General features: G+C 44.7%; 1 protein-coding gene across 2 annotated transcripts in view; it reads right to left on the bottom strand.

Moving 5' to 3' along the window:
• Window positions 1-5,468: 5,468 nt before the first annotated feature.
• HIPK2 (homeodomain interacting protein kinase 2) overlaps window positions 5,469-24,005 on the bottom strand; it is a 174,947-nt gene continuing 156,410 nt past the window's right edge. For both annotated transcript variants that reach the window (XM_056847106.1, XM_056847107.1), the window contains exons 12-15: window positions 20,208-20,489; window positions 11,245-11,492; window positions 10,002-10,162; window positions 5,469-5,990 (exon numbers count right to left, since the gene is read on the bottom strand). In XM_056847106.1, coding sequence (XP_056703084.1) covers window positions 5,526-5,990; window positions 10,002-10,162; window positions 11,245-11,492; window positions 20,208-20,489 — 1,156 coding nt within the window. In that variant the 3' untranslated portion in view covers window positions 5,469-5,525. The remainder of the gene's footprint in view (window positions 5,991-10,001; window positions 10,163-11,244; window positions 11,493-20,207; window positions 20,490-24,005) is intronic.

The following is a 24,005-nucleotide window of genomic DNA, read 5'->3' as shown; positions in this document are numbered from 1 at the left end:
AGTATTCAGAACAGAGGGTATTCCAACAAAACCCACAGCGACATAATTTTTTCAGTTCCGCTGGCCACTGGAAAGCTTGGCTATTCACCTGCAGCTGTCATGGTTTTATGCAGCGATGGCACTTTGATCCTTAGATGGTCAAAACTCCCTCATGTCTAATACACCCAAATGCTTATGTTTTCAAAGACGGTCATTCTCGTTCTCTTCAGCAGAACGTGAACCGAACGGACGGCGGTGTGGATCCTACCACTTACCTCAGCGAAATGTAAAGCCTAAAGGAGCTTTCCTCCGACTTGACTAGCTTTTCCGCTGAGGAAGAACCACGTTCATTGAAGAAAGGCTCCTTATGCTGGAGGAAGGCTTCAAACTTCACTGAGTGGCAGGATACATGCCAGTATATTAAACATGGGTGGACAGGAACACAATTATGCCCACTGATACCCTCTCTCCCACCCTACATGCATTCAGCATAATGTCTAAACATCCCTAAGTATTGAGCCTACGAGCCTATCTCTGGGCTCTGTTCGGGAGTTCTGCTTCTACACAGGGTGGCACGCAGGGCCAGAGACCACAACCCCACTCCTACTCTTATGAGTCTGTGCTAATGTAATGTCTGCACAATCCTTCTGTGAATGCATTATTTACCTACATACGCATCCTGAACTTTTCTATGCACTAACACACCCTCTAACCTCGCTAGAATCTACAGTCAGAGTACTGTTCCGTTTCCAGCACAGCGAAAGAAAGAAAAAATTGCCGCACACTTAATGCATTTATTTGCCTTTGCATTCTAAGTCCTCTGCTCCCATATAACCAGAATCATCCTGTCTTGGGGGGGGGGGGGAGAGGTGCACATTCATGCATAGAAAGCAAACTAAAAATTTCTATGTGGAATCCATTCCTTTCTTGCCACAGGTATGCCAATCATGTTAAACCAACTGGGATTAACTCATCAAATGTGCCAAAATGGGGCTCTGCCAGATAAAATTCTCAATAGTAGAGAACAATCACTCTCCGGATGAAAACGCATGGTCGCTTTAGCCTCCTTTATTCCATTTCAGCCAAGATTCAGCCAGGATCGAACACATGTGTTTCGCCAAACGCACGTTCGATCCTGGCTGAAACAGGGCATAAAGGAGGCTAAAGCGACCATGCGTTTTCGCCCTCCATTTTGTAGTACAGAAGGAGAATAGGGTGGAGCTCTTTTTTAATTAAAAAATAAATACCATTATTTTGTACAACTAACAAAACTTTAAATTATCACAAACATCTGCAAGTGTTAATTATAAAGGGGAAAAAAGAATATTTTGGGAAGGAGGAAACACATACTATTCTGGCTGTAGTATGTAGCTTATTCTTGAGCCACGGAAAAGTGCAGAGCAACGGACTGCTACATCTTTCACTGAGTTTCTGAGTTCTTCAGTTTTAATTAGCCTATCACTCCAGCGACTAGGCTGGGCTCTCTCTTTTACTGGTGTCATACATGACATTGTTCTTGGCTGACGAGCGAACATCTCATTGGGAAACTGAACTACAAATACTTATAACTTGAGCTTTGTTTGAGGCAGTGAAGCGTTCAACCCAGATCGCCTATGAGGTTTTAGCCTCGTACTGGATTCCATAGCCTCATATGCCAACAGATAAACATGAAATCAAACTATCTCCACGATTCCAATATCCAGCTTGAATAGGGTTGCCAGGTCCCTCTTCACTCCCGGCGGGTGGTTTTTGGGGTGGAGCCTGAGGAGGGCAGGGTTTGGGGAGGGGAGGGACTTCAATGCCATAGAGTCCAATTGCCAAAGCGGCCATTTTCTCCAGGTGAACTGATCTCTATTGACTGGAGATCGATAGCAGGAGATCTCCAGCTAGTAATAGCAGGAGATCTCCAGCTAGTACCTGGAGGTTGGCAACCCTAATCATTAATCCTCATATGAGGCTAGGAGTTGTTGTGCTTGGGCCTTTAAAAAACAAGCATACTTCTGGAAGCATGAATTATCATGTGCAGATATCAGGAGTTTCAATGGTATGTCATAGTATATTAAAAGGGATATCATGTTGGCTGCTCTCGCCTGTGTGATCTATACACACTTCTCAACCAGAATATTCCTCTTTAGCTGTAAAACTAAGATGCATCACCAGTGACACAGAAAAAAAAATTCTACCCAATGAACAACCAATACACTATTAAGGAAAAATAACAATACAAAGATGCAGGAATGCATGTGCAATTAAAACCAAGAGTAAAATATAATTATTACATATTAAAAATAACAACAATAACCCAACAATCACCACAAAACAATATCCTTCCTTTCAAGCAGCATGAAGCTTCAATCCTAGAAGAGGTGAGGCAGGGGCAGAATGAAGGACGTCACATTGAAGGAATGGGGAATTTCTTGGAGCGAGCAACTGGAATGGGTTTTCTTTAGAACAGAAAAAAAACGTAAGGTGCGGGTACCAATGAAACAGCAGATTGTGTGTTTAAGGGAAGAAGGGGAGAAATAGAAAGATAAAACGACACTCGTTTTGAAAACCGGAAATGGAGATGGCTTCATTTGAGGATTCGCCAGAGAAAATTAATGGGGTCCAGCAAAATATCCATAGGGGTAACCCATCCTTCTTCCAGGCGAGGCTTTATGCACTCACCTCCAGATATTACAACTGTGCTTGCCTTTCTTGTCAACTTACCTCTTGATAAACCTTTTCCCTTTAACCACCCCTGAGATCCATCCCTCTTCTCTCAGTCGATTGACCTGCCAAATCCCAACATCTTACCCAATGGCCTGAACACTCCTTTTCTGAAGTCACAAATACAGCTGTAGTGGTACTGAGAGGCTATGCAGGAATAGGTCCTGTTTCACGACAGGCTTCAGACCACCAACACAAGTCAGTCTCCACAGGGAAATACTAAACACTGACAGAGCAGAAGCACCCACTTGTATTAATGCTGTGGTAAGATTTCCTTCTAACCCTTTAAATTTTCCATTGTAAGTAAGCTTCTCTTTGGAAACCTATTTCAAAAACAAGACAGTTCAGACTATTTGGAGCTGAGGAGACGGAGTCCAGCAAATCTGAAGAGTGATTTCTGAGGTTTTTTTTTTTTTACCACAGTAGGAATGAGGTGGGAGGAAATGAACTGGCTAAACCAGGGGTGTCGAACTCAATTGTTACAAGGGCCAGATATGACATAAATGCTACTTGGTCTGGCAGGGCCATGCCTCGCCAGCCCAGATCGAGAGTGGTGTGTGTGTGTGTGTGTTTGGCTGCCTTGCCTGGCTTGCGGGCCAGATAAGAGCTCTCAGGGGGCCGGATCTGGCTCGCCTGCCTTGTGTTTGACACCCCTCGGCTAAACCATAGTGGGTTTTGTCATGGTTCCAAGCCAGGTCTGGGTCCAGTTATCGTAAACACTCATCGTAAGTGATTACACCATTTCTGCTGGTGCTTAAGCCTCCCACCAAAGGCGATGTAGCCTGGTTTAAGGTAGTGCAGGGCCTTAGGCAGCTGCACAACCTGCTCAGGTACCAGTGCAAGTGCTTATCCTGAAGCACTTCTGAAGAACTTCAGAAGAACCTCTGGAGCAAACCTGAGTTTGATGCTCTCTAGAACGAATGCTGTCTCACTGTTTTCTTTCTTTTCCCACCGAAAGCATTCAAGTGAAAACATATAGTTCTTCCAAGGTAATCATCTCCCCATCCCCACCCCAATTTATCATGAGGTACTGAACGTTTTTCTAATCCAAAGCACACTTGGGAGCTCTCCTCCCGCCCTAACCCCGATTCTGCGTAGTCAGCATACAAAACTGAAAAGAATCATGGGGGGACAATTGAGAGCATCCAAATCGGAAAATGAACCAATAAGCCCATCAGCAAAATGTAAATATTGGGAAAGCTGCTTTCCAGCCCAAGAACCAATCCAGTCATTTCCATTCCCAGAACACCCTCCTAGGCCCACCCATTTTTACATTGCAGCCAAATTCTACAGCCACCCTCCCTCCCTGACACTGAGAACTTACCCAAGACAGACAATATGAAAATAACAGCTTAGAAGAAAAGTAACAATACGGAACACGAGAAGAAGAAGAAAAAGAGCTGAGATTAAAATTCCAATCAGCCTCAGTCAGTTTCTAGGAGTACCAGTGGAAGTAAACCCTTAAAACCGCAACTGTAGTTTGGTAAGGCACTACAAGGGAATGATGTAAAACTAAGACTGTGACAGTTTGCAATGGCTGTGCTGAGGACCACACCACAAGAGAAGGCAGCATCAGCGCGCACATGCGCACACACACACTCACACATACATACATATATACCTGGACAATCACATTTGTTACATGCCTATGTTATATCACTTTTTTTGTGCAATCACATTGAGGAATAGTCTATTGGTATCATTGGAGTTTAACACAAAGTAGGGAAACAAGGATGCATGTATGGTATAGTGCTACATTCTACCAAGGGCCAGCTAGATCGTCTTCTACTCCTAACACTAACTGCCAAATCCTAAACATTTTTGTGGCTGTGTATCTGCTCACAACACTGTGCAAATGCCACTGCGATGTCAGCGAAACGTCATGCTTTGTGATGTTTTTGCTATTGGCGTGGGCCGACATATGCACTTATCCAACCGAGCAGGAAATGTTAGGATTGGACTAAAAAATGGTGAGGGGTTAACGGGTTATCCAAAGAAAGAAAGAAGAAAGTGTTTCCAAGTAAAGAACATGAGATTCTATTGTACATTATTAGAGACTTTTCTTAAGGAATAAAGTTGCTCAGAGATTTATCCAGGGTGCTTAACGTAAGAACAAATATCCTTATTGTCCTTGGTCTAACCAGATGGCATTTTCTGCTCAGTATGTGTGGTTTCAATGCTAAGCCTGGCACTGAGAGATTTGGAACAATTCAGCCCCTCTCCCACCCCATTCTTTTCCTGTATATCTACTGATCCTTCTGCCAGGAAAAAAAAACACACACACATCATACTTTGCATTTGTTTGTTTTTCACTTTGGGTTACGACCGCCAGAGCCATGACGAGATGACAGCTCTTTTGAAGTTCTGGATAAACCCCTAATTTGTATGCTTCTTGGTTTAATTAAAAAATATATACCCAAACACCTATGAAACTTTGTATTAGGAGGTTTGACAGCAAATTCCTAAATGTCGTCTCCTGTAACCAGATGAAAATAATCTGTAGAAGTCTATCGATGAAGTTATCCAAAAAACCGGGGCCGGAGAATGGCGGCCCTTCTGCTGCTCCCACCTTCAGTCTGGTGCAGAAAGTTTTTTTGTATTTTTGTTTTCCATTCTTTTTATCCTTTTTCTTTTCTTTTTTTAAATAAAACGTGTACAACAGGTATCTCCTTTTCTCTTCGTCTTCTCTCTCCCTCTCAGTTCTTACTCAGTCTCCTTTGTTCAAGTTTTGTTCACAGCCTCCTGTCTTGCAGTCCCTTTACCTGATCACGTCCTCTTCAGTACAAAAGCAGCCTCGTTCCCCTCAGAGTGTGTCGTATCCTTTCTCATTCCAGTGTTTAGATGTAAGGGTACTGGTTGACCTTGGTGGGGCTCAGGGGGTATCCAGTGTAGACTGAGGCTGGAGATGCACTGATATAGGTCTGGTGGGCGAACTGAGCCTGATACTGACTCGGGTGGATGGTGGGTGACGGGAGGACACGAGGACCCATGCTGACAGGAACCTGGTGGACGATGCTGGCCGGGTACGTAGTGTGCTGCACGGCGTGCCGGGCAGAACCTTGGGAAGCCACCAGATGGGCTACTGTGCCCGTGGAGCCCAAGGCAGCCGGCGCAGTGTACGTGTAGAGATGAGGTTGAGTGGGGAGGTGAGCAGCTGCAGCCGCCGCCAGGTGGGGATGGACCGTACCGTGGCTGGGGCTGTTGTGCGGGAAGGAATATGGCGCCTGAGCAATCGTCGGAGTGATGTACGCTTGCTGTCGACGGTGACTCCCTGTGCGATCGGTCGTGATGTGCTGCTGGGCCTGTTCAAGAAGGAAATGGATAAAATGATCGTGATATCTTTCCCCCTTTGGTCTCCTGAGTTTTCAAGCATAGGCAACCATGGGTTGGATCCTGTTACTTTCATCAGCTAAACGGGTTCCTATGACTTCCTTCTACCAAGTCTTCCTCCAACAAAGACACGTTTCCTTCAACAAAGAAAAGCCTTTTCTCCGTCAGAGAAAGCCTTTCTCGAGCAAAGTCCTTCTCAGTTGGAAGATGTCTTTCTCCCAGAAAAGAACATTTAGCAAAAGGATGCAATTTAGCTCAAAGGAGTCATAGGAATATGCTTTAATTTTCAAATACCAACTTTTCTACCCCTTCCCTATGAGGAGAGACTTAAGGAGTTGGGTTTGTTTAGTCTGGAGAAGAGAAGGTTAAGGGGTGACATGATAGCCATGCTTAAATATTTGAAGGGATGCCATGTTAACGATGGAACTAGCTTGTTCTCTGTTGCTTCAGAGACTAAGACATGGAGTAATGGATTTAAACTAAGAGAAAAGCGATTCCACCTAAACATTAGGAAGAACTTTCTGACGGCAAGGGGGGTTCGAAGGTGGAATGCCCTGCCTGGGGGGGGGGGTGGAATCTCCATCTTTGGAGGTCTTTAAGCAGAGGTTGGATGGCCATCTGTCGGGAGCGCTTTGATTGTGGGATACTGCATGGCAGGGGGTTGGGCTGGATGGTCCTTGTGATCTCTTCCAACCTTGTGTGATTTTGTGATTCCCAAAAGGCAGACACACATACCAGGAAATATATTTCCTTAATGGGGCAGAAGGCGTTTTCAGGAGAGGATTGGCAGGTGTGTTTATAGCGGTGGAGGGGGTGGGAGTGCTTATTACCTGCAAGCACCCTCTCCCCAAGTTTTCCTCTACATCTGGGCTTCTTCTAGTCTTCTGACAATGGGAGGAAACACAAAAAAGCTCCAGGACACATTTTTAGGAGAGAATCAGTGGACAAATTTCCCCCTGCAAAACCTCTTTTGCATTTATATTATGCAAGAGACACAGAGTCAGGAACCCCATGTTTCTTTTTGAACATTCTGCTCTGACACTGTTACCTTAGGACAGGCAAAGGAGTTAAAAAGGCAATTCTGTATTGGGTACACAAAGGAACAAAGATAATATGAATTTTTTATATCCAGCTTTAAAATCTGTACAATCATATTATCCAGTGCCTAGCTGCTCTGCGGGGAATACACAGCCCAGAATGGAATAGACTGCTAATTTCTTTACTTACATATATTTTACTACACTCCCACCAAATCTCACTTCAAACAGAATTTGTTCACATGATATACTTTAAATCATTATTTGTGGTGTTGCCCCCCAAACCCTTATATGTATGTGGCTATGATACATGAAGCCAAAGATATAGACAGATTCCTAAAATGCTGCCCCATCTTGGGTCAAACCAAGGAATCATGATAGGAATTAAGTGTAATGAAATGCCACCTACTGATGAGACAACTAGGTTCCTATGTGAAATTATCACAACTCGCCAACTAGGGGTTGTCTTGTGACTCTCTGAGCTCTCTCCACACCCAAACCAAATGGATGGCCAGTGCTTGTGGGACAATAACATTCCAACATGTTCAGTAGACATTTATACTAATGCATATCTTCCAGATAAAGCAATAAAACAATCAAGCAGGATAAAATAATCTCCTACTGCCATTAATATCCCTCTTGGAATAACTCAAGTGAGAACAACCTTGTTTCTGCCACTGGCAACAATTTTTGGGGTAAGAGGACTTGCTTTAATCCTCCATTTTAGGCTCAGTTTTGCCCCTCAATATAACCCCAAATGTGCCCTTGTGCCTACAAAACCCGGGAATCCCGAGTCAGGGTCAGATACGTGGAGGAATTCTTATGTGTTTAACCCCCATCCCGGGTGACAGTGGTGATTATTATCACAAGGTAAGCTATTAGTGTGAAGTGACATTATCTTGCAGTAAGCAGTGATTTCTTTCAGTTGTGAAAGAAATCACCACCATTGCATGGTGAACTGCTACAGATAAATATCTTACCACATGGTAACAGCCGCGAACTTTAAAAAGTCTCCAAATTTCAGCTGCAATGTGTAAGCTGGGCCTAAAGAGGTCACATTTTATCGTAACCTGTATTACATTATTACATCTCATGTAAATCAGCAGAAATTCCCAACATGACACATTTGCTCTTGACCAACTCTAGCTACTATTCCCAAATCGGTCTGGCTCTTAGGACCATGCAGATCTTAAACTGTCTCCGTGACTTCATTGCCTAGAAATATAAAGGCAAGTTTTATAGAGGGAGTAATGCCACTACTAGACGAAGCACGCAATTTATTCATTCATTCATTTATATCCCACTTTTCTCCCCAACGGGGACCCAAAGTGGCTTACACTGTTTTAATAAAAATGCAGTAGAAACAGGCAAAGGGGTGGGAAGGCTTCTGAAGTCCTCTTTTCTCCTCTCCCTCTCTATCTCTAGGCTCCAATTCTCAGGTTAAGAGCTGAAGGGCTTTCGGTTCCTGACCTTTGGCTCCAAGGGCACCATTTCACTGCAAATGTTCTGCCTGATTAGCAATAAATGGAAAACCCAGCTTGGGCTTTTCTTATTTAATACTTATCTGTGTGACCCTTCAGAGTGTGACTGTTAGCCTCCCTGCTTCCTCTGCTCCAAACTTCCACCTCCTTGCATCCTACGACCCTGATTTTCCTGACTGCAGTTTGCTGCAGTCATGCTCAAATGGTCCATAGTGGCTATTCTTCACTGGGCTCATAACTGGATGGTTTATTGGTCCTGGTTCTGCAATCTGTTTAAACTGTCTTACTAGACAATTATGTTCATTTCCTCACTTTAAATCTCTGGTCTGTCTGATTGCTGCTATTCCCAGGTCAGTCCAATGAGAATATTTCCCCCAATGCGACAAGAACTCACTGGTCTCTCATTCCTGCAAGCCTGTATGGATTACTCACTTGCTTCTGAGCTACCTGACAATCCCAAGTGCCTTGTGCTGTACTTTTCTTTCTTTCCTTCTTTCTTTCCTTTAGGAAGAAAGAAATAGAAACGTCTTTCTTTTCATTAGGAAGAACTTTCTGACAGTTAGAGCGGTTCCTCAGTGGAACAGGCTTCCTTGGGAGGTGGCAAGCTCTCCTTCCCTGGAGGTTTTTAAGAAGAGGTTAGATGGCCATCTGTCACCAATGCTGATTCTATTACCTTAAGCAGATGATGAGAGGGAGGGCTTCTTGGCCATCTTCTTGGAATGAAGTATGGGTCACTGGGTGTGTGTGTGTGTGGGAGGTAGTTGTGAATGTCCTGCATTGTGCAGGGGGTTAGACTAGATGACCCTGGTGGTCCCTTCCAACTCTATGATTCTATTCTCTTTCTTTCTCTCTTTCTCTTTCTCTGTTTCTCTCTTTCTCTCTCTCTCTCTTTCTCTCTCTCTCTCTTTCTCTCTTTCTTTCTTTCTCTCTCTCTCTCTCTCTCTCTTTCTTTCTTTGAATCATAGAGTTGGAAGGGACCACCAGGGGCATCAAGTCCAACCCCTTGCACAATGCAGGAAATTCACAACTACCTTCCCCCTCCACACCCCTAGTGACCAGAAGATGGCCAAGATGCCCTCCCTCTCAGCATCTGCCTAAGGTGACAGAATCAGCATTGCTGACAGATGGCCATCTAACCTCTTCTTAAAAACCTCCAGGGAAGGAGAGTTTACCACCTCCCGAGGAAGCCTGTTCCACTGAGGAACGTCTTTCTGCCTGTCATGCTCCCTTTCCCCCCAGGAGTTTAGGGCAATTTATCTTACAAGCTTTATCCTCACAAACAGCCCTATGAGGTAGTTTAGGCTGAGAGTTAATGACTGGCTTAAGGTCACCCAGTGAGCTTTGAACCCAGGTCTCTCTGATCAATGCTCAGCAATCTATGGTCTTGTTGGACATGCCCCATCTTTGGAAGCAACGAAACATTTTATTAGACCTTCTGTCTCTCCGTCTTACTCATTTGGTTTACCTGGCTGAGATTAAGAGGCTGCTGCTGCTGGAAATGTGGTCCTGGCCGCTGCTGCCTGTAGGCAATGGCTCCAGACGAGCTCCCTGAAGAGTGACCACTGGTGGAGGTCACAATGCTGGAGGACTTCGACTTGTAGGAGGATGAGTGGTGACTGGTAGTGACTGCAAAGGGAAAGAAAACACATCCAATCATGTCTAATAATGAGAATTCATAGGCTGGGACCCAATAATAGACTTAAGGGGTACTCCTTTCCATAGCCTGGCCCATTTCAGGTTGAACCTACTTTCTTCAATACTTATTATCAACAAACTGGTCATGGGCAGGTTTGTCTCAATTGAAGGGGAACCTTGCTTAGAGAACTCCTTGCACATAGGACTCTGAGGGGCAATTTTTTCTTTTCTCCATTCCGGGTCTGCACAAGACCTTCCTCTTCTAAAATACCAATGTCTTGTGCAAATTCAGGAGTGAAAGTGGCATGTTATAGCCCAATCTCATCACAGCTCAGAAGCTAAGCAGGGTCGGTACTTGGATGGGAGACCACCAAGAAAGGCTCCGCAGAGGAAGGCAATGACAAACTACCTCTGCTTCTCACTTGCCTTGAAAGCAACTTGCTGGGGTCGCCATAAGTCGGTTGCGACTTGATGTCACATGAGTATGTAATGGACGTTCTGGGGGTTGACTTCGTGAAAAATAAGATGTCTGACAGAGTCAGTTAGGACGTGAAGAAAACATTAGGGATCTCCGAACAAATCCCCCTGGTTGATATGCACCAAAATGTTTCCGTACAACATGGATGAAATGCAACATGCCCACACATTTCCCTCCCTCCTCCCTGCTCATGCAGAGCACAACTGACAATTCTTGGTTTGAAACCACCTCTGGCTTCCCATGATATATGAATGCCAGTTCCTGGGTGAACCAGAGTTTGTTCCCCACAAACCAGGGTGGCAAAATGGGATTAAAACGCGGTTTACAATCCTAGCTTGCAGGGAGTAACGAAATCACCAGGGTGCGTGTGTTTGTACATCATGGAGAACTGAAGCTGGTTCCAAACCAGGGATCCCTTATTTGTGTTCTTTGCAAAGAGGGAGGAATGAGAGGCAAGCATAGGCATGATAAACAAACTGTGTTTGGGCCCACCGTGGCAAACTGTGGCTTAGCGTGACATCTGAATGCAGCCTGAATTGAATGGATTCTTTCATTTGCAGCTTGTTTATTTCTCTGTGGGCAGTATTGGACTTACCTGGCACCAAGCTATCACACTCAACTAACACCTCGCTGGCCTGCGTTTTCAGTGGGGGTACGATGATCGTCCGGGGATTGCCATTGCAATGCGTTTCTGGCGCTCCCTTCGTATCGTAGTTGCTCCCATTGTTGTTTCCTCCGCGGTGTTGCACTGCATAGGGGCTGTTGTTGCCGGAGGAATCGGAGTAGGGGGAATCATGCACGGTCACACAGCTGATGACGTTCTTCCTTTGCTTAGACAGGGGGCTGTAAAATAAAAATGCGTAAGGTTTCCATGTATCCTGGTGTGCAAACATCAGTTCGGGCTGGGTTTTTTTTCAGTGGTTTTCATATCACATTAGAACATAAGAGCCCTGCTGGATCAGACCAATGGTCCATTTAGTCCAGCATCTTGTTTCTACAGAAGGCCAAACAGGGACGCAAGGCCTTTCCCTGGTGCTGTTCCCCAGGCAACCGGAACTCAAGAACATACCCTTTTCGAAAATGTAGATTCCATTCCTCCACCACAACTAATAGATGCTGATGGACCCTATCCCCCATGAATTTGTGTAACTCCCTTTTAAAGCCTTTTAAGCCCGCAGCCAACACCAAATCCTGTGGCAGTGAGTTCCACAAGTTAATTAAGAATTGTATTAAGAATCATAGAATCATAGAGTTGGAAGGGACTACCGAGTCATCTAGTCCAACCCCCTGGACAATGCAGGACATTCACAACTACCTCCCCCCACACCCCCAGTGACCAGAAGATGGCCAAGATACCTTCCCTCTCATCATCTGCCTCAGGTCACAGAATCAGCATTGCTGACAAATGGCCATCTAACCTCCTTTAAAACCTCCAGGGAAGGAGAGCTTACCACCTCCCGAAGAAGTATTTCAAGTAACTGCCCTGAATCTACGGCACATTGATTTTACTGGGTGTCCCCAAGTTTAATATTTTGAGAGAAGCAGAAAAGGTTCTCAACCTGCCCCCCCCCCAAGAGGTTGTGCTGAGCTCCTCCTGTTCGCACACTAACCCTGGTCTTTGGCTTTTAGCTGCAGACAAAGCAGAGGTTATGCATGGTATAGAAAACGTTCTCTCTATACAGTCTCTATATACCATGTATAGCCGTATCATGTCCCCTCTCAAAAGCCAAAGGTGGAATAGGTTAGCATGGGGGAGTTAAGCACAATTTCTAGTAGGGCTGGCAAGAATTTTAATATGCAAAACAACAAGCCGAACATGCAAACAGATATGCAACTGGTTCTTGTAGGCTATCCAGGTTGTGTGACCGTGGTCTTGGTATTTTCTTTCCTGACATTTCGCCAGCAGCTGTGGCAGGCATCTTCAGAGGAGTAACACTGAGAGACACTGTCCTTCAGTGTTACTCCTCTGAAGATGCCTGCCACAGCTGCTGGCGAAACGTCAGGAAAGAAAATACCAAGACTACGGTCACACAACCCGGATAGCCTACAAGAACCAATGAACTCTGACCGTGAAAGCCTTCGAAGATATGCAACTGATCATCAGTACAAAGATTTTTTCACAGATCACTGCAGTGGGGCTTTATTTTGGTTGTTATAAGAAAATGCACGGGCATAATTATTATACTGCTTTGCCCTTCCTTCACCCTCTGCAGTTACTCCAGGCTAAGCCCACTGAAATCAGTGGGCTTAGACTGAGGTAGCTCTGCTTCACATTGCACTGTTATTTTCCAGCTACTCTGCCATCCAGTTACAAAATACCAAGTTCTGAAAAATGAAGAATCCAAATTGCACAGGAATAGAAATTACCACAAGCAATTCAAGTTCCATCTCGCATTCCAACCTGCACAGAATATATCGAATATATCTTAAACAAAATGTTGATTAAAAACATTAAAGCATGCTTTTATGATGGAGACTTTTCACTCAAGCATCCAGTGAGGCATAAATGAAGTAAATCTATAAATAACTAAATAAATAAGTTTTGAATCTGGAAACAACAAAGTGCTGTTGTCCAAGCTAATCTGCCAATGACATCAAAAAAACGATAAGAAACGGCCATGCAGATAAAACACCCCTAGAGGTTCCTCAAACAAAATTCCATCAACACTATAGGAATCCACACTAGTATTGCATCCATCAACACCTTATTGGCTTTCTCCCCTTTCCTTTCTATCAATACATCTAATTGTCAACATGGCCCTATCTGCGGATACCTAAACCTGCAGATTGGGGCCATTGTTGACAGTTTTTTCAAACTTAGGAAACCCCCCCCCAATTTCCTAAAAATTTTGAGAAGTTGCAGACCATGGAGGGAAAAGGTTTAAGTTCTCCTCAAAAAGACAGGAATGTTCTCTGCACAAGTGCAGATGAGGGGAGGAGAAGCTACCCCATCACACACACCAGGACACCCAGCACCTGTCCACCATGTCTCAGGCTGGTCGGGAGGTAGACCAGGAGCTGCTGTGTACCCACCGACTTTAGCCAGGGGGCAGCACTGCTGTGTCTGGAAGCAGGCAAAAGAGTGAACAGGAGGGGGGCAAGCAGTCATAGTGGTAGCAGCAGCAAAAAGGGAGGGGAGGTACAGTGGCAGGATGGGGGCCCGGTGAGTGAAGGGCAGATGTGTGGGCAGAGTGTTGGGAGGAAGGAGTGGGCATAGTGGTGGGGAGAGGGATGAATGGGGGAAATGGTGAGCAGGCAGGGCAGCAGGCAAGCGAGAATCCCCCTCTGTGAGTTTGCTTGTGAGTAGGTGGTATGGGAACCCAAGATGAGGGCAGTTGTTGGTTTTGAGGGTGAGCCAGCAAAGGCGGGGGGGGGAAGAGGATGGGATTCCCCCCTGTGTAAATCTTGCAGGCCCCCACTTGTTACAACCTATTTTAGAGGATGGAGGATTTGCTCAAATGGCTGATCTTCTTAATGGCACCTAGGCTCGACTACAGAAAATAGCAATGTTGTGTCGACTGCATTATGTTGTTATGGTAACTATAATTTTTTTAAATGATGAGAAGAAACGGATAGTGTATAAAGAGCTTGGTAATTAGACATGTTGGCAGAAGCCACCTCAGCGGGGAGACAAACACCCTGTAAAATCTAAGAAGAGTTTTCTTGAATCTCGTCAGCGCTATTTATTTCATTGCCTGCCTTTTTCTGTCCTTTGCATTGTTTTAATGTTTCTTCAACAGAAGTGGCATTTTGGGGTAGAAATTTGGGCTTATGTATACCTCCCACTTATTCTGATTTTAAACCTGTTTAAAAATCCATGGGTTTTAATAGAAAATCCTGGAAAATTTGGTTAGATTAGGGTTCTCTTAGAGATCTGTCACAGATAGCAATACCCAGCTCTGTCACAGAAATATAGTCCTTATGTCCCTGGGGTGAAGGAATGATGTTTGCACCACTTTAAATGCATAATGCATATGTATGCCACTGGTCACTACAATTGACAGGGCTTTAGTTTAATCATGTCCATCCAGATTCTGCCACATGCTAGAAAGCAAACTATTAAAAATAAACATTCCAAAAATATACAGAAAGAATGAAAATCCAAAAAAAACCTTCAAAAAATAAAAAAGTAATTAAAGTCCTCCAAGAACAATGCACTCTCTGTGTCCCATCTATAAAATGCTAACATGCCGTGTTGTGCAGCCTCAACTTGTCTTGAGGCCATGCAGGGAAGGGAAGAGGGATTTAACCCTTCAACCTACTCTTGGCTTCAGTAACCGAAACCAGAGTCACCATGCTGTTATTCGCATTTCAGTGTTTTTAAAGGACAAATCTTTTTTCCTTTGAATTGGTAATAAGGAAGGTAGCTTTGAACAGAGAAAGCAGGTACTGGTTGAAAGGCTAAACCCCATTTTCCTTCCCTGCATGGCCTTAGGCTGATGTGTGGTCAGTTCTGCCCTAAAGTGCACCCAAGTACTAATGCAAAGCTTTGCGAAGAGGCTTTCTTGCGGTGGCCATTCTGTGGAACAAGTAGGATTTTCTATGAATGCTCACAAAATAGGTTCTATTGTCGCTCTAAAATGAATTTTGAGAGGGCACAAAAAGAAATCAGATTGCTTCATCTGAGAGATGGACTGGCCTTTATGAACCTGCTCATAAATAGTGCAGTTGCTCAGTTATCAGGAGGCAAGGCTTCCATTTGAAGTGGGAACACTTCTCAAGTGAAAGAGAGAAATACCAGTGATCAAATAGAGGAGGGCCAAGTATCCTGTGGCAAATATAACCTGGAGTTCTCTTGGTCATGAATATGCATAAAGCTCACATAAAGGATAGTGACAAGGATAGAGGCAATTAGTGTAACTAAAGGAAAATGAATGTATACGTGTGTTTAGGACTTATCTCTCCCCTCTATGCTAGTGTCTCTTTTCACCTCTCCAACCAGATCTGTGCAGAGAACCACTGGCAAATCAGTCCACTGTCACTGATCTAGTGTTGTCAACTTCCAGGTGGTGCCTGGTGATCTCCTGGAGTTACAACTGATTTCCAAACTACAGAAATCACACATCTCTAAATATTGTCGAAGGCTTTCACGGTCAGAGTTCATTGGTTCTCGTAGGTTATCCGGGCTGTGTAACCATGGTCTTGGTATTTTCTTTCCTGACGTTTCGCCAGCAGCTGTGGCCGGCATCTTCAGAGGAGTAACACTGAAGGACAGTCTCTCTCAGTGTCAAGTGTGTAGGAAGAGTAATATATAGTCAGAAAGGGGTTTGGTTTGAGCTGAATCATTGTCACACATCTCTGTCTGCAAAAGTGCAGGGTAGTACAGCCTCAATTTGCAACAGGGCCATGCAGAGATGGAAGAGAAGGTTTAACTCTTCAAGCAGGGTTTGGTTTCACTAAGCAAAACTGGCTTTTCTGCTGTAGCTTTAAAGGAAAAGAGACATGGTCCTTACAAACATGTTTCCCCCCCCTTTAAAATACTAATTACCAAAATGGTTTTGATTAGTGAAATCAAATGGAAGTTGAAAGGTTATACCCCCTCTCCTTTCCCAGCATGGTCCAAAGGCAAATTGAGGCTGCCTGGCCATGACGTTTGTGTTTTATTGAACAGACATGCATCAGGCGGTGTCCTGGGTGACTATTCAACAAATTCCTTCAGTCAGTCACATTGCCTTGACTAATGTACCTGTAGGATAACTTGTTTGCAAAAAAATTTTATTTGCTGCACTCAAACCATTTTAAGTGTTGTGTGTGAAATGACTCATGTTAAGGCATATCAGAGGGAAACATTTCTCTTTTCAGTATTGACTCCTAACCATCAGCATCCATGCTTTGCTTTTTAAAAAACCCTTCTCTTTAGAAGTGTAAAGTCGTAAAGGGTGCATTGCTGCCTCCTTTCCTTTCAATCATTTCTCCTTGCCACATTCTGCTAGGCTGGAATTGGTAGCATGTGAAATTACCCTCTGCCCACCCAGTGTGAAAGCGATTCTTGCTGGCCCGCCCCAGCATGTCATTCACCCACCAACATTCTTGCGCTTGCTTACTCCAAGGATTTATGCCTCCCGAAGAGCATGCTGCCTATATTTGCATTATTGGTTTCTGTTGTCTTCCCTCGTTTGTTTCTGAGATATTTAATCGAGTGAGAAGTTTGCCATTTCAACAAAAAACATGCATAAACATAGGGTCGAAGTAGACCTGACAGAAATTATGGATCTTCATCAGTCTTTTAAAGGGGGACTTCAGCTACCGAGGGCCTGATTCTGATCAGGGCCAGAGGGTGCCTTTTCCCTCCTATATCATTTTGCTACTTGTTTCTTTGTTTATCTTTATTTCAGTTAAGGACTATTAACAGTGTGAGGAGCTCAGTTTCAACTGATGAAACAGGGGGGAGGGTGAAAGAAGCAGTCTTTCTATATGACCAAATCAGATCCCCACACAGCCATAATCTCCCTGTGACAGACACTGGGAAGCCAGCATGGAGCAGTGGTTAGATTATTGGAGTAGGGCCAGGGAGATCCAGTTTCGAATCCCCACTCTACTATGGAATCTTACTGGGTGACCTTGGGCTGGTAGCACACTCTCAGCCTAACTTACATCATAGGGTTGTTGTTGTGCGAAAAAAAATGGAAGAGAGGAGAACAGAGTAAGCTGCTTTGGATCCCCATTGGGCAGAAAGGTGGACTTTAAATCAAGTAAATAAATAAGATCCAGCCATGGTGTCTTGTATGACCCACACGCTACCCTACACTTGGTGATGTAGGTACACAGTTGCCTTGTTAGAAATGGGAGCCAACATGTATAGCTAAGTTGGTATCACGTGCCCTGGCATTTATCTGAGAACAAACTGCTTCTCTGTTCATGCTCTCCACCTTGGAAGGTGTGATCTGATTAGTGATTGAATGGGCTCTCAGGAACGGCTGCCATGTATGGGTGTGAAAGATGGACACTGAAGAAAGCTGATAGGAAGAAAGTAGATTCCTTTGAAATATGGTGTTGAAGGAGAGTGTTACAGATACCATGGGTTGGCAAAAAAACCCCAAATCAGTGGGTTATAGATCAAATCAAGCCTGAATTGACCATAGAAGCTAAAATGACTAAACTGTGGCTATAGTATTTTGGTCACATTATGAGAAGACAAGAGTCACTGGAAAAGACAGTCATGCTAGGAAAAGTTGAGGGCAGCAGGAAAAGAGGAAGACCCAACAAGAGATGGGTGGACTCAATAAAGGAAGTCACAGCCCTCAATTTGCAAGATCTGAGCAAGGCTGTCAAAGATAGGACATTTCGGAGGACTTTTGATTCATAGGGTCGCCATGAGTCGGACGGAAGCAACTTGACGGCACTTAACACACACACACACACACACAGAGAGAGAGAGACCTTTTTTGCTTCTTTGTCCCAATATTCTTTGGTGTTCTGCACCTGGTTTCGTCGGGTTCTGTTTTAATATGCAATACCTCCCATATACGATTTTAAAACGCTGGCACCCTGCAGATCTGGGGCTTAACTATCATGGCCTTACCCTTTTTTTTATTGGTCTGTACTTCCAGTCTAGTGAAGAGTTCTGGGACATTTGAAGGCTTGCTTGCTACTTTGGGTTAGTCTGCAAAAAGTCTTACAGTTGCCATTGTTTTTGACATTTTTTTTCCTGATGGTCCACCTGTAATCACTGTGGTTTCAATACAGAAATACAGTGAGCAAGCGTTAACTATAATTTCTGAAATGCACCACTGGAATCTGAATACTTGTTTATTTGGGGACACACTGAAACCAGCTCTGTGCTATTCCATTAAATTTATTTAAATATATAATATAAAACTTAAAAGTAAATACTTTTCTAGTTTTGTATTTCTCACCATACTTAAAAATTGTCTCCATTAGATGGCAGACTTGCATAATGTTACTCTTGACGCCCTCTTAGATCCTTGTTATTTGGAAGTTAAGGGTTCCCCCCACTGTTTTTCTATAAATGAGAATTGATAATCTTTATAAATATCTATCGATTGAATAACAGCTATGCAAAAAGCATACATAAAAATGGTGGATTAAAGCAGTCAGCTTCTTCACAGTACTCTATGAGATAAACCATGTATCTCATAATGGTGCGCGCAGATACACTTTCTCCTACAGCTTGATTCTACACGGAAGTAGATCTCACTAAGTTCAAAGGGACTTGTTTCTTAGCAGGCAAACTTTAGGGCTGCAATCTTTTTTAAAAAAGGAATATATTTGGCAATAATAGATTCCGTTGATCTGTATTTTAGTTTACACAGGAGAATTTCTTCCCACATCACATTTGCAGTGTTAAAAATACAGAGATGGAACAAACACAGCCATGTAAAAATCGTTTTTAGGAAACCTGAGAAATTATTTTTTTCCCCCAGCTGCACAGAATCCATCTCTTGGCAGATTCTCATTACTGCATGCCAGGACCTATTGGCCTGACCTGAATCCTTCCAATCCGGAATCCAGATTAATTTTCCAGAGAACATCCAGGAAATTTATACAGTTAGTCCAGATTATTTCCAGAGTGCATATGGATGGAGAGGGAGGTGTTAATCTTAATTATCAGTAATTATCATCTAACAGACTTCTCCACCTCACCTAGTTCATGCTGTCTTTAGAGATATTCCAACCTGAACTCTGTAATAGCAGGAGCTGCTGAACAGTTAAAGAGCTAAATGCTTAATGAATTTCAACAATTGTCGTTTTCTAAACAAATGTTTTAAATAAAGGAATGTTTGTTTGTTCATCCTTTCTATTCAAACCTATTCCCCCGCCAAGTACATGCAGAAGGAATACTGACAACCAGCTATAAATTACTGAACAAAATCTTACAAAAATACAAAGGGTTGGATCCAACCAACTTTCCTGCTTTTGAAAAAGGGAAGAGAGGATCTCCCTTGGCCACAAAAAAAAGCAATGTTGAGAATCTTGGAACTTGCATGGACAAAAAGGCCCATGGAATGGGGGGCAGTAGTAAGGAGGAGAATTAGATGAAATTGAGTGGGAAAGATGGATGGATCCAACCCAAGATATCATTGCTGTAGTCCAGAGGTCCCCATGTGTTCTCTGGAGGATACAGAAGTGTTCAGACAGTTTGAAACGAATGGGGAAACGGTCCCGGACACAGTTGTACCACCATATTGGGGAAGAAGAAGAAGAAGAGTTGGTTTTTATATGCCAACTTTCTCTACCACTTAAGGGAGACTCAAACTGGCTTACAATCACCTTCCCTTCCCCTCCCCACAACAGACACTCTGTGAGGTAGGTGGGGCTGAGAGAGCTCTAACAGAGCTGTAACTTGCCCAAGGTCACCCAGCTGGCTTCATGTGTAGGAGTGGGGAAACAAATCCAGTTCACCAGATTAGCCTCTGAGGCTCATGTGGAGGAGTGGGGAATGAAACCCGGTTCTCCAGATCATACTGCCCCGCTGCTGGCTGCTGGCAATGCACTAATGGACAGCACCACAATTCTGAACCTCACATTCTCATTCTTGCACAAACACACATGCACCCACCGCCCACACTTTGGTAAACAAATGCACTGCCTCCTCACCTGGTGGGCGCATGTTTCTGCTCCTCTTCCTCATCGGTGTCACTGCTGATGGTGATAACGCTCACGGCAGGGCTGGGCGTGTCAGGAATTACTATAGTCTGTCGCTGCCGCTCCCGCGTGGTACTGGAAGCCCCATCGCCCCACCCACACGTGACGGAGGTGCTGCAGGCGGGGCTGTTATGCACCATGGCACAGCGAGGCGGGGTGTTCTCCTTCACTCGCTTGGACCTCTGTGGGGAACTGATCGTCTGAGAGGAGGACACCTCAAAGTTGGACATATTTCTGAAAACAGGAAACGAAACACTCAATGCATATGACTTCACTGTCGGGATGTTTTCTTTGCTTTTGGGATTATTTGTTTCAGGTGGGTGACCATGTTGCTGGGAGGGAAGAAGGCATGGTATAGCCCGATCTTGGAAGCTAAGCAGGGTCAGTACTTGGATGAGAGACAGGAAGGCAATGGCAAACCACTTCTGCTCCTTACTTGCCTTGAAAGTTCCTTGCTGGGTCAGCACTTTATACACACACACAGCCATGTTGGTCTGCAGTACACATGAACACATGAAGCTGCCTTATACTAAATCAGATCCTTGGTCCATCAAAGTCAGTATTGTCTACTCAGACCGGCAGCGGCTCTCCAGGGTCTCAGGTAGAGGTCTTTCACATCACCTACTTGCCTAGTCCCTTTAACTGGAGATGCCAGGGATTGATCCTGGGACCTTCTGCATACCAAGCAGATGCTTTGCTACTGAGCCACAGCCCCTCCCCTGAATCAGACTCTCAGTCTATCAAAGTATTGTCTAGTAAGTCTGACAACGGCTCTCCAGGGTCTCAGGCAGAGGTATTTCACATTGCCTACTTGCCTAGTCCTTTTAACTGGAGATGCTGGGGACTGAACCTGAGACCTTCTGCATGCCAAGCAGATGCTCTACATGCCAAGCAGATGCTCTACAGTAGAAGATTAAGATTCGAGTCCAGTAGCACCTTAAAGACCAGCAAGATTTCCAGGGTATAAGCTTTCAAGTCACAGGGAGCTAAGCCTCTCGAAAGCTGGAAATCTTGTGGGTTTCACAATGCTACTGGAGTAGGTTTCTTTGTGTGTCCTTTCCTCTAATGCAATGTGTTTTTCCCCCGAATGTTATGTTTGCACCCATGTTTTTATCTATATTTATTATTTAAAAACACATATGCTGCTTCTGCAGAGACCTACTCCAAGCAGATTTTAACCAGTGGTAGCCTCCTCTGGCATTATCTTTAGCAGTAAAGTTCTTCCCTTCTGGTCCCATGTTGGCTACAAAAACTGTGAGGGGCTGAGCGCAGTAGCAAAACCAAGGCTAACTCTGTAATGAGGCCACCCAATAGTCTGGCAGGAGATATTTTCCCGTTTTGCTGCCCGCCAGCCTCCCATCAGCAGCCAGCCAACTAGCCTGCTGCTCCTACTCAGGAGTCACAGGAAAGAATTGTTGATTCCCCAGACACATAGCAGAGAAAGCTGTGCCCTGCCACTTCCTGAACTCATCCAAGTCTTTCTTTCTGCAAAAGTCCTGTCCCCATTTTTGGTCACTTGTTGCCGGAACAACCAAAATAGAGGGCAGGAAGTCCCCTAGGGTCAACTTTTTAAAAGGGGGTGGGGGTAACAAAGAGTTAAGGAGGACTAATTCTTATAGCTCCTCCCCTAGGGTTGCCAATTTCCAGATACTAGCTGGAGATCTCCTGCTATTACAACTGATCTCCAGCTGACAGAGATCAGTTCACCTGGAGAAAATGGCCACTTTGGCCATTGAACTCTATGGCATTGAATTCATTCCCCTCCCCAAACCCCGCCCTCTTCAGGCTCCGCCCCAAAACCTCCTGCCAGTGGTGGAGAGGGACATGGCAACCCTATCCTCCACAGAAGGAGGTGGTGGCAGCCATGGTCTATATGCCAATGCACCACGGACTGGGAAGATGGGTAGGCTGGAGGTAGGGTTGCCAACCTCCAGGTGGTGGCTGGAGATCTCCTGTTATTACAACTAAACTCCGGGCAAAAGAGATCAGTTCCCCTGGAGAAAATGGCCGCTTTGGCAATTGGACTCTATGGCATTGAAGCCTCTCCCCTCTCCAAACCCCACCCTTTTCAGGCTCCACCCCCCAAAAATCTCCACGTATTTCCCAATCTGGAGCTGGCAACCCTAGCTGGAGGTAGTTCATTAGTCACCTTTAATACTGGGCTTTAAAAAAAATGCCTGAGATTGTTAAAAAAATCTCTATCTTTCCAAAGCAGTCACTGAGTTAGGGCCAGCATATCGCTGTGGGCAGCAGTATCCAGAATTAATTCAGAGTTATTTATTCTCCAGCCCTCCTTGAGTTCACTGGCAGCTTCTGGAAGTGCAACAGGCAGCAGGCACTGTTCTGTTGACTGGGCAAGGAGAGAAGACCAGGCTTCTAGTATTCATTCCAGGCCTGGCTAATCCACAGGCTTTGTAATGCCTGGCCCATCCCAGGCCTGATGTCACCACCTATATCCATTTCTGTTCCCAAACATGGCTTGGAGTCCAGAGTACACAGTGCTGAGCCAAACTGTGGAGAGGGGGGCACAGTTCAGAATATTTTAGCCCCCTACTTCCTCGTAGCGATTATTGGAGCCCTTATTTGCAAAGGTAGTCTTGTGGGGTTGGGAGATGGAGGATGTCCCCACTGCCACGGCAACTGGGCCAATGCTCCCTTGCACTGAGATTTGCACCGAAATGCACAAGCCACTGAAAATCACACAGGGGCAGAGGAGTGACATCCACATTCAGATTCACATGCAAATGTCACCCCCTACCCTGCTTTATTTTCAAAGGAATGCATATCTCATTGAGAACATTGGGCCATTTGTCTGGGGGACAAAAGGAGTCCTTTCTCCCACCCCTTGCCAAAAAAAAAGAAAGAAAGAAACACACACACACCAGAAGATGGGGGAAACAAATAATGTGACGAGGCATGAAGAAAATGTGTTAAAGCCAAGAAGGTAGGGGATTTTTGCACACATTGAAACACACTGGGGCATGTCAACTTTCACAGCAAAAAAATTAAAATGAAATAGTGGTTCTCCATTAATCCCAGGTAGTTCCCCTCGCTATGTTCCAACCACAGACCATGAGGCTCAAAGTCCTGATGAAGGAAAGTTTATCAAGTAGCAGAAGCTTTTAGATGGCACAGATGGAGAACTGGTAAGAGCCATGGCTTGGATCCAACATTTCAGGGAGCATTGGGGCTTCTGCGGGAAGGGGAGAGGTGAGAAAGTTGCACCTTTTTAGATGGGAGTCCTTCTGCCCACAGAAATGTTCCGTGGGACTCAACCCCATGTTTGCAATACTGATGAGCCAAGCTCGATACCCGCAAAACCCAAGTCTGAGAGGGTGGAAGAGATTTAGGAGAGCGTTCAATGCTGCTCATAGCAATTGCTCACATCTGCACAGGTTGGCCTGTGTCCCAGTTTGAGAATCCGGGACTTTTCCATCGCCTTGGCCTCCATACTAGCAGAACATTGCAAGAGTCAAAAGCAAGCAGTGTTGGCTCCGGTGACAGCATTCTACTGCCCGGCTTTGTCTGAATTTTCAGTTCAGTCTAAAAGCTAACAAAGGACTAGCTGGAATGTATCAAAGGGAGGGAATTACGGACATATCGCGCTGCACCGAGTCCTTTGCATAACAAATGACTGCACAGTAGCATTTGTGACGCTCGTTGAATACCAATGAGAAATATGGAATATTCTCCTCTCCAAAGAAGCACACCACTCATTTGGATATAATAATGCAAAGCACATGCCCCAGG

The sequence above is a fragment of the Euleptes europaea genome, chromosome 3, assembly GCF_029931775.1.
Source record: "Euleptes europaea isolate rEulEur1 chromosome 3, rEulEur1.hap1, whole genome shotgun sequence".
NCBI lineage: Eukaryota > Metazoa > Chordata > Lepidosauria > Squamata > Sphaerodactylidae > Euleptes > Euleptes europaea.
The sequence above is the reverse complement of the archived record's forward strand: the minus strand, read 5'-3'. Positions and strand labels throughout refer to the sequence as shown.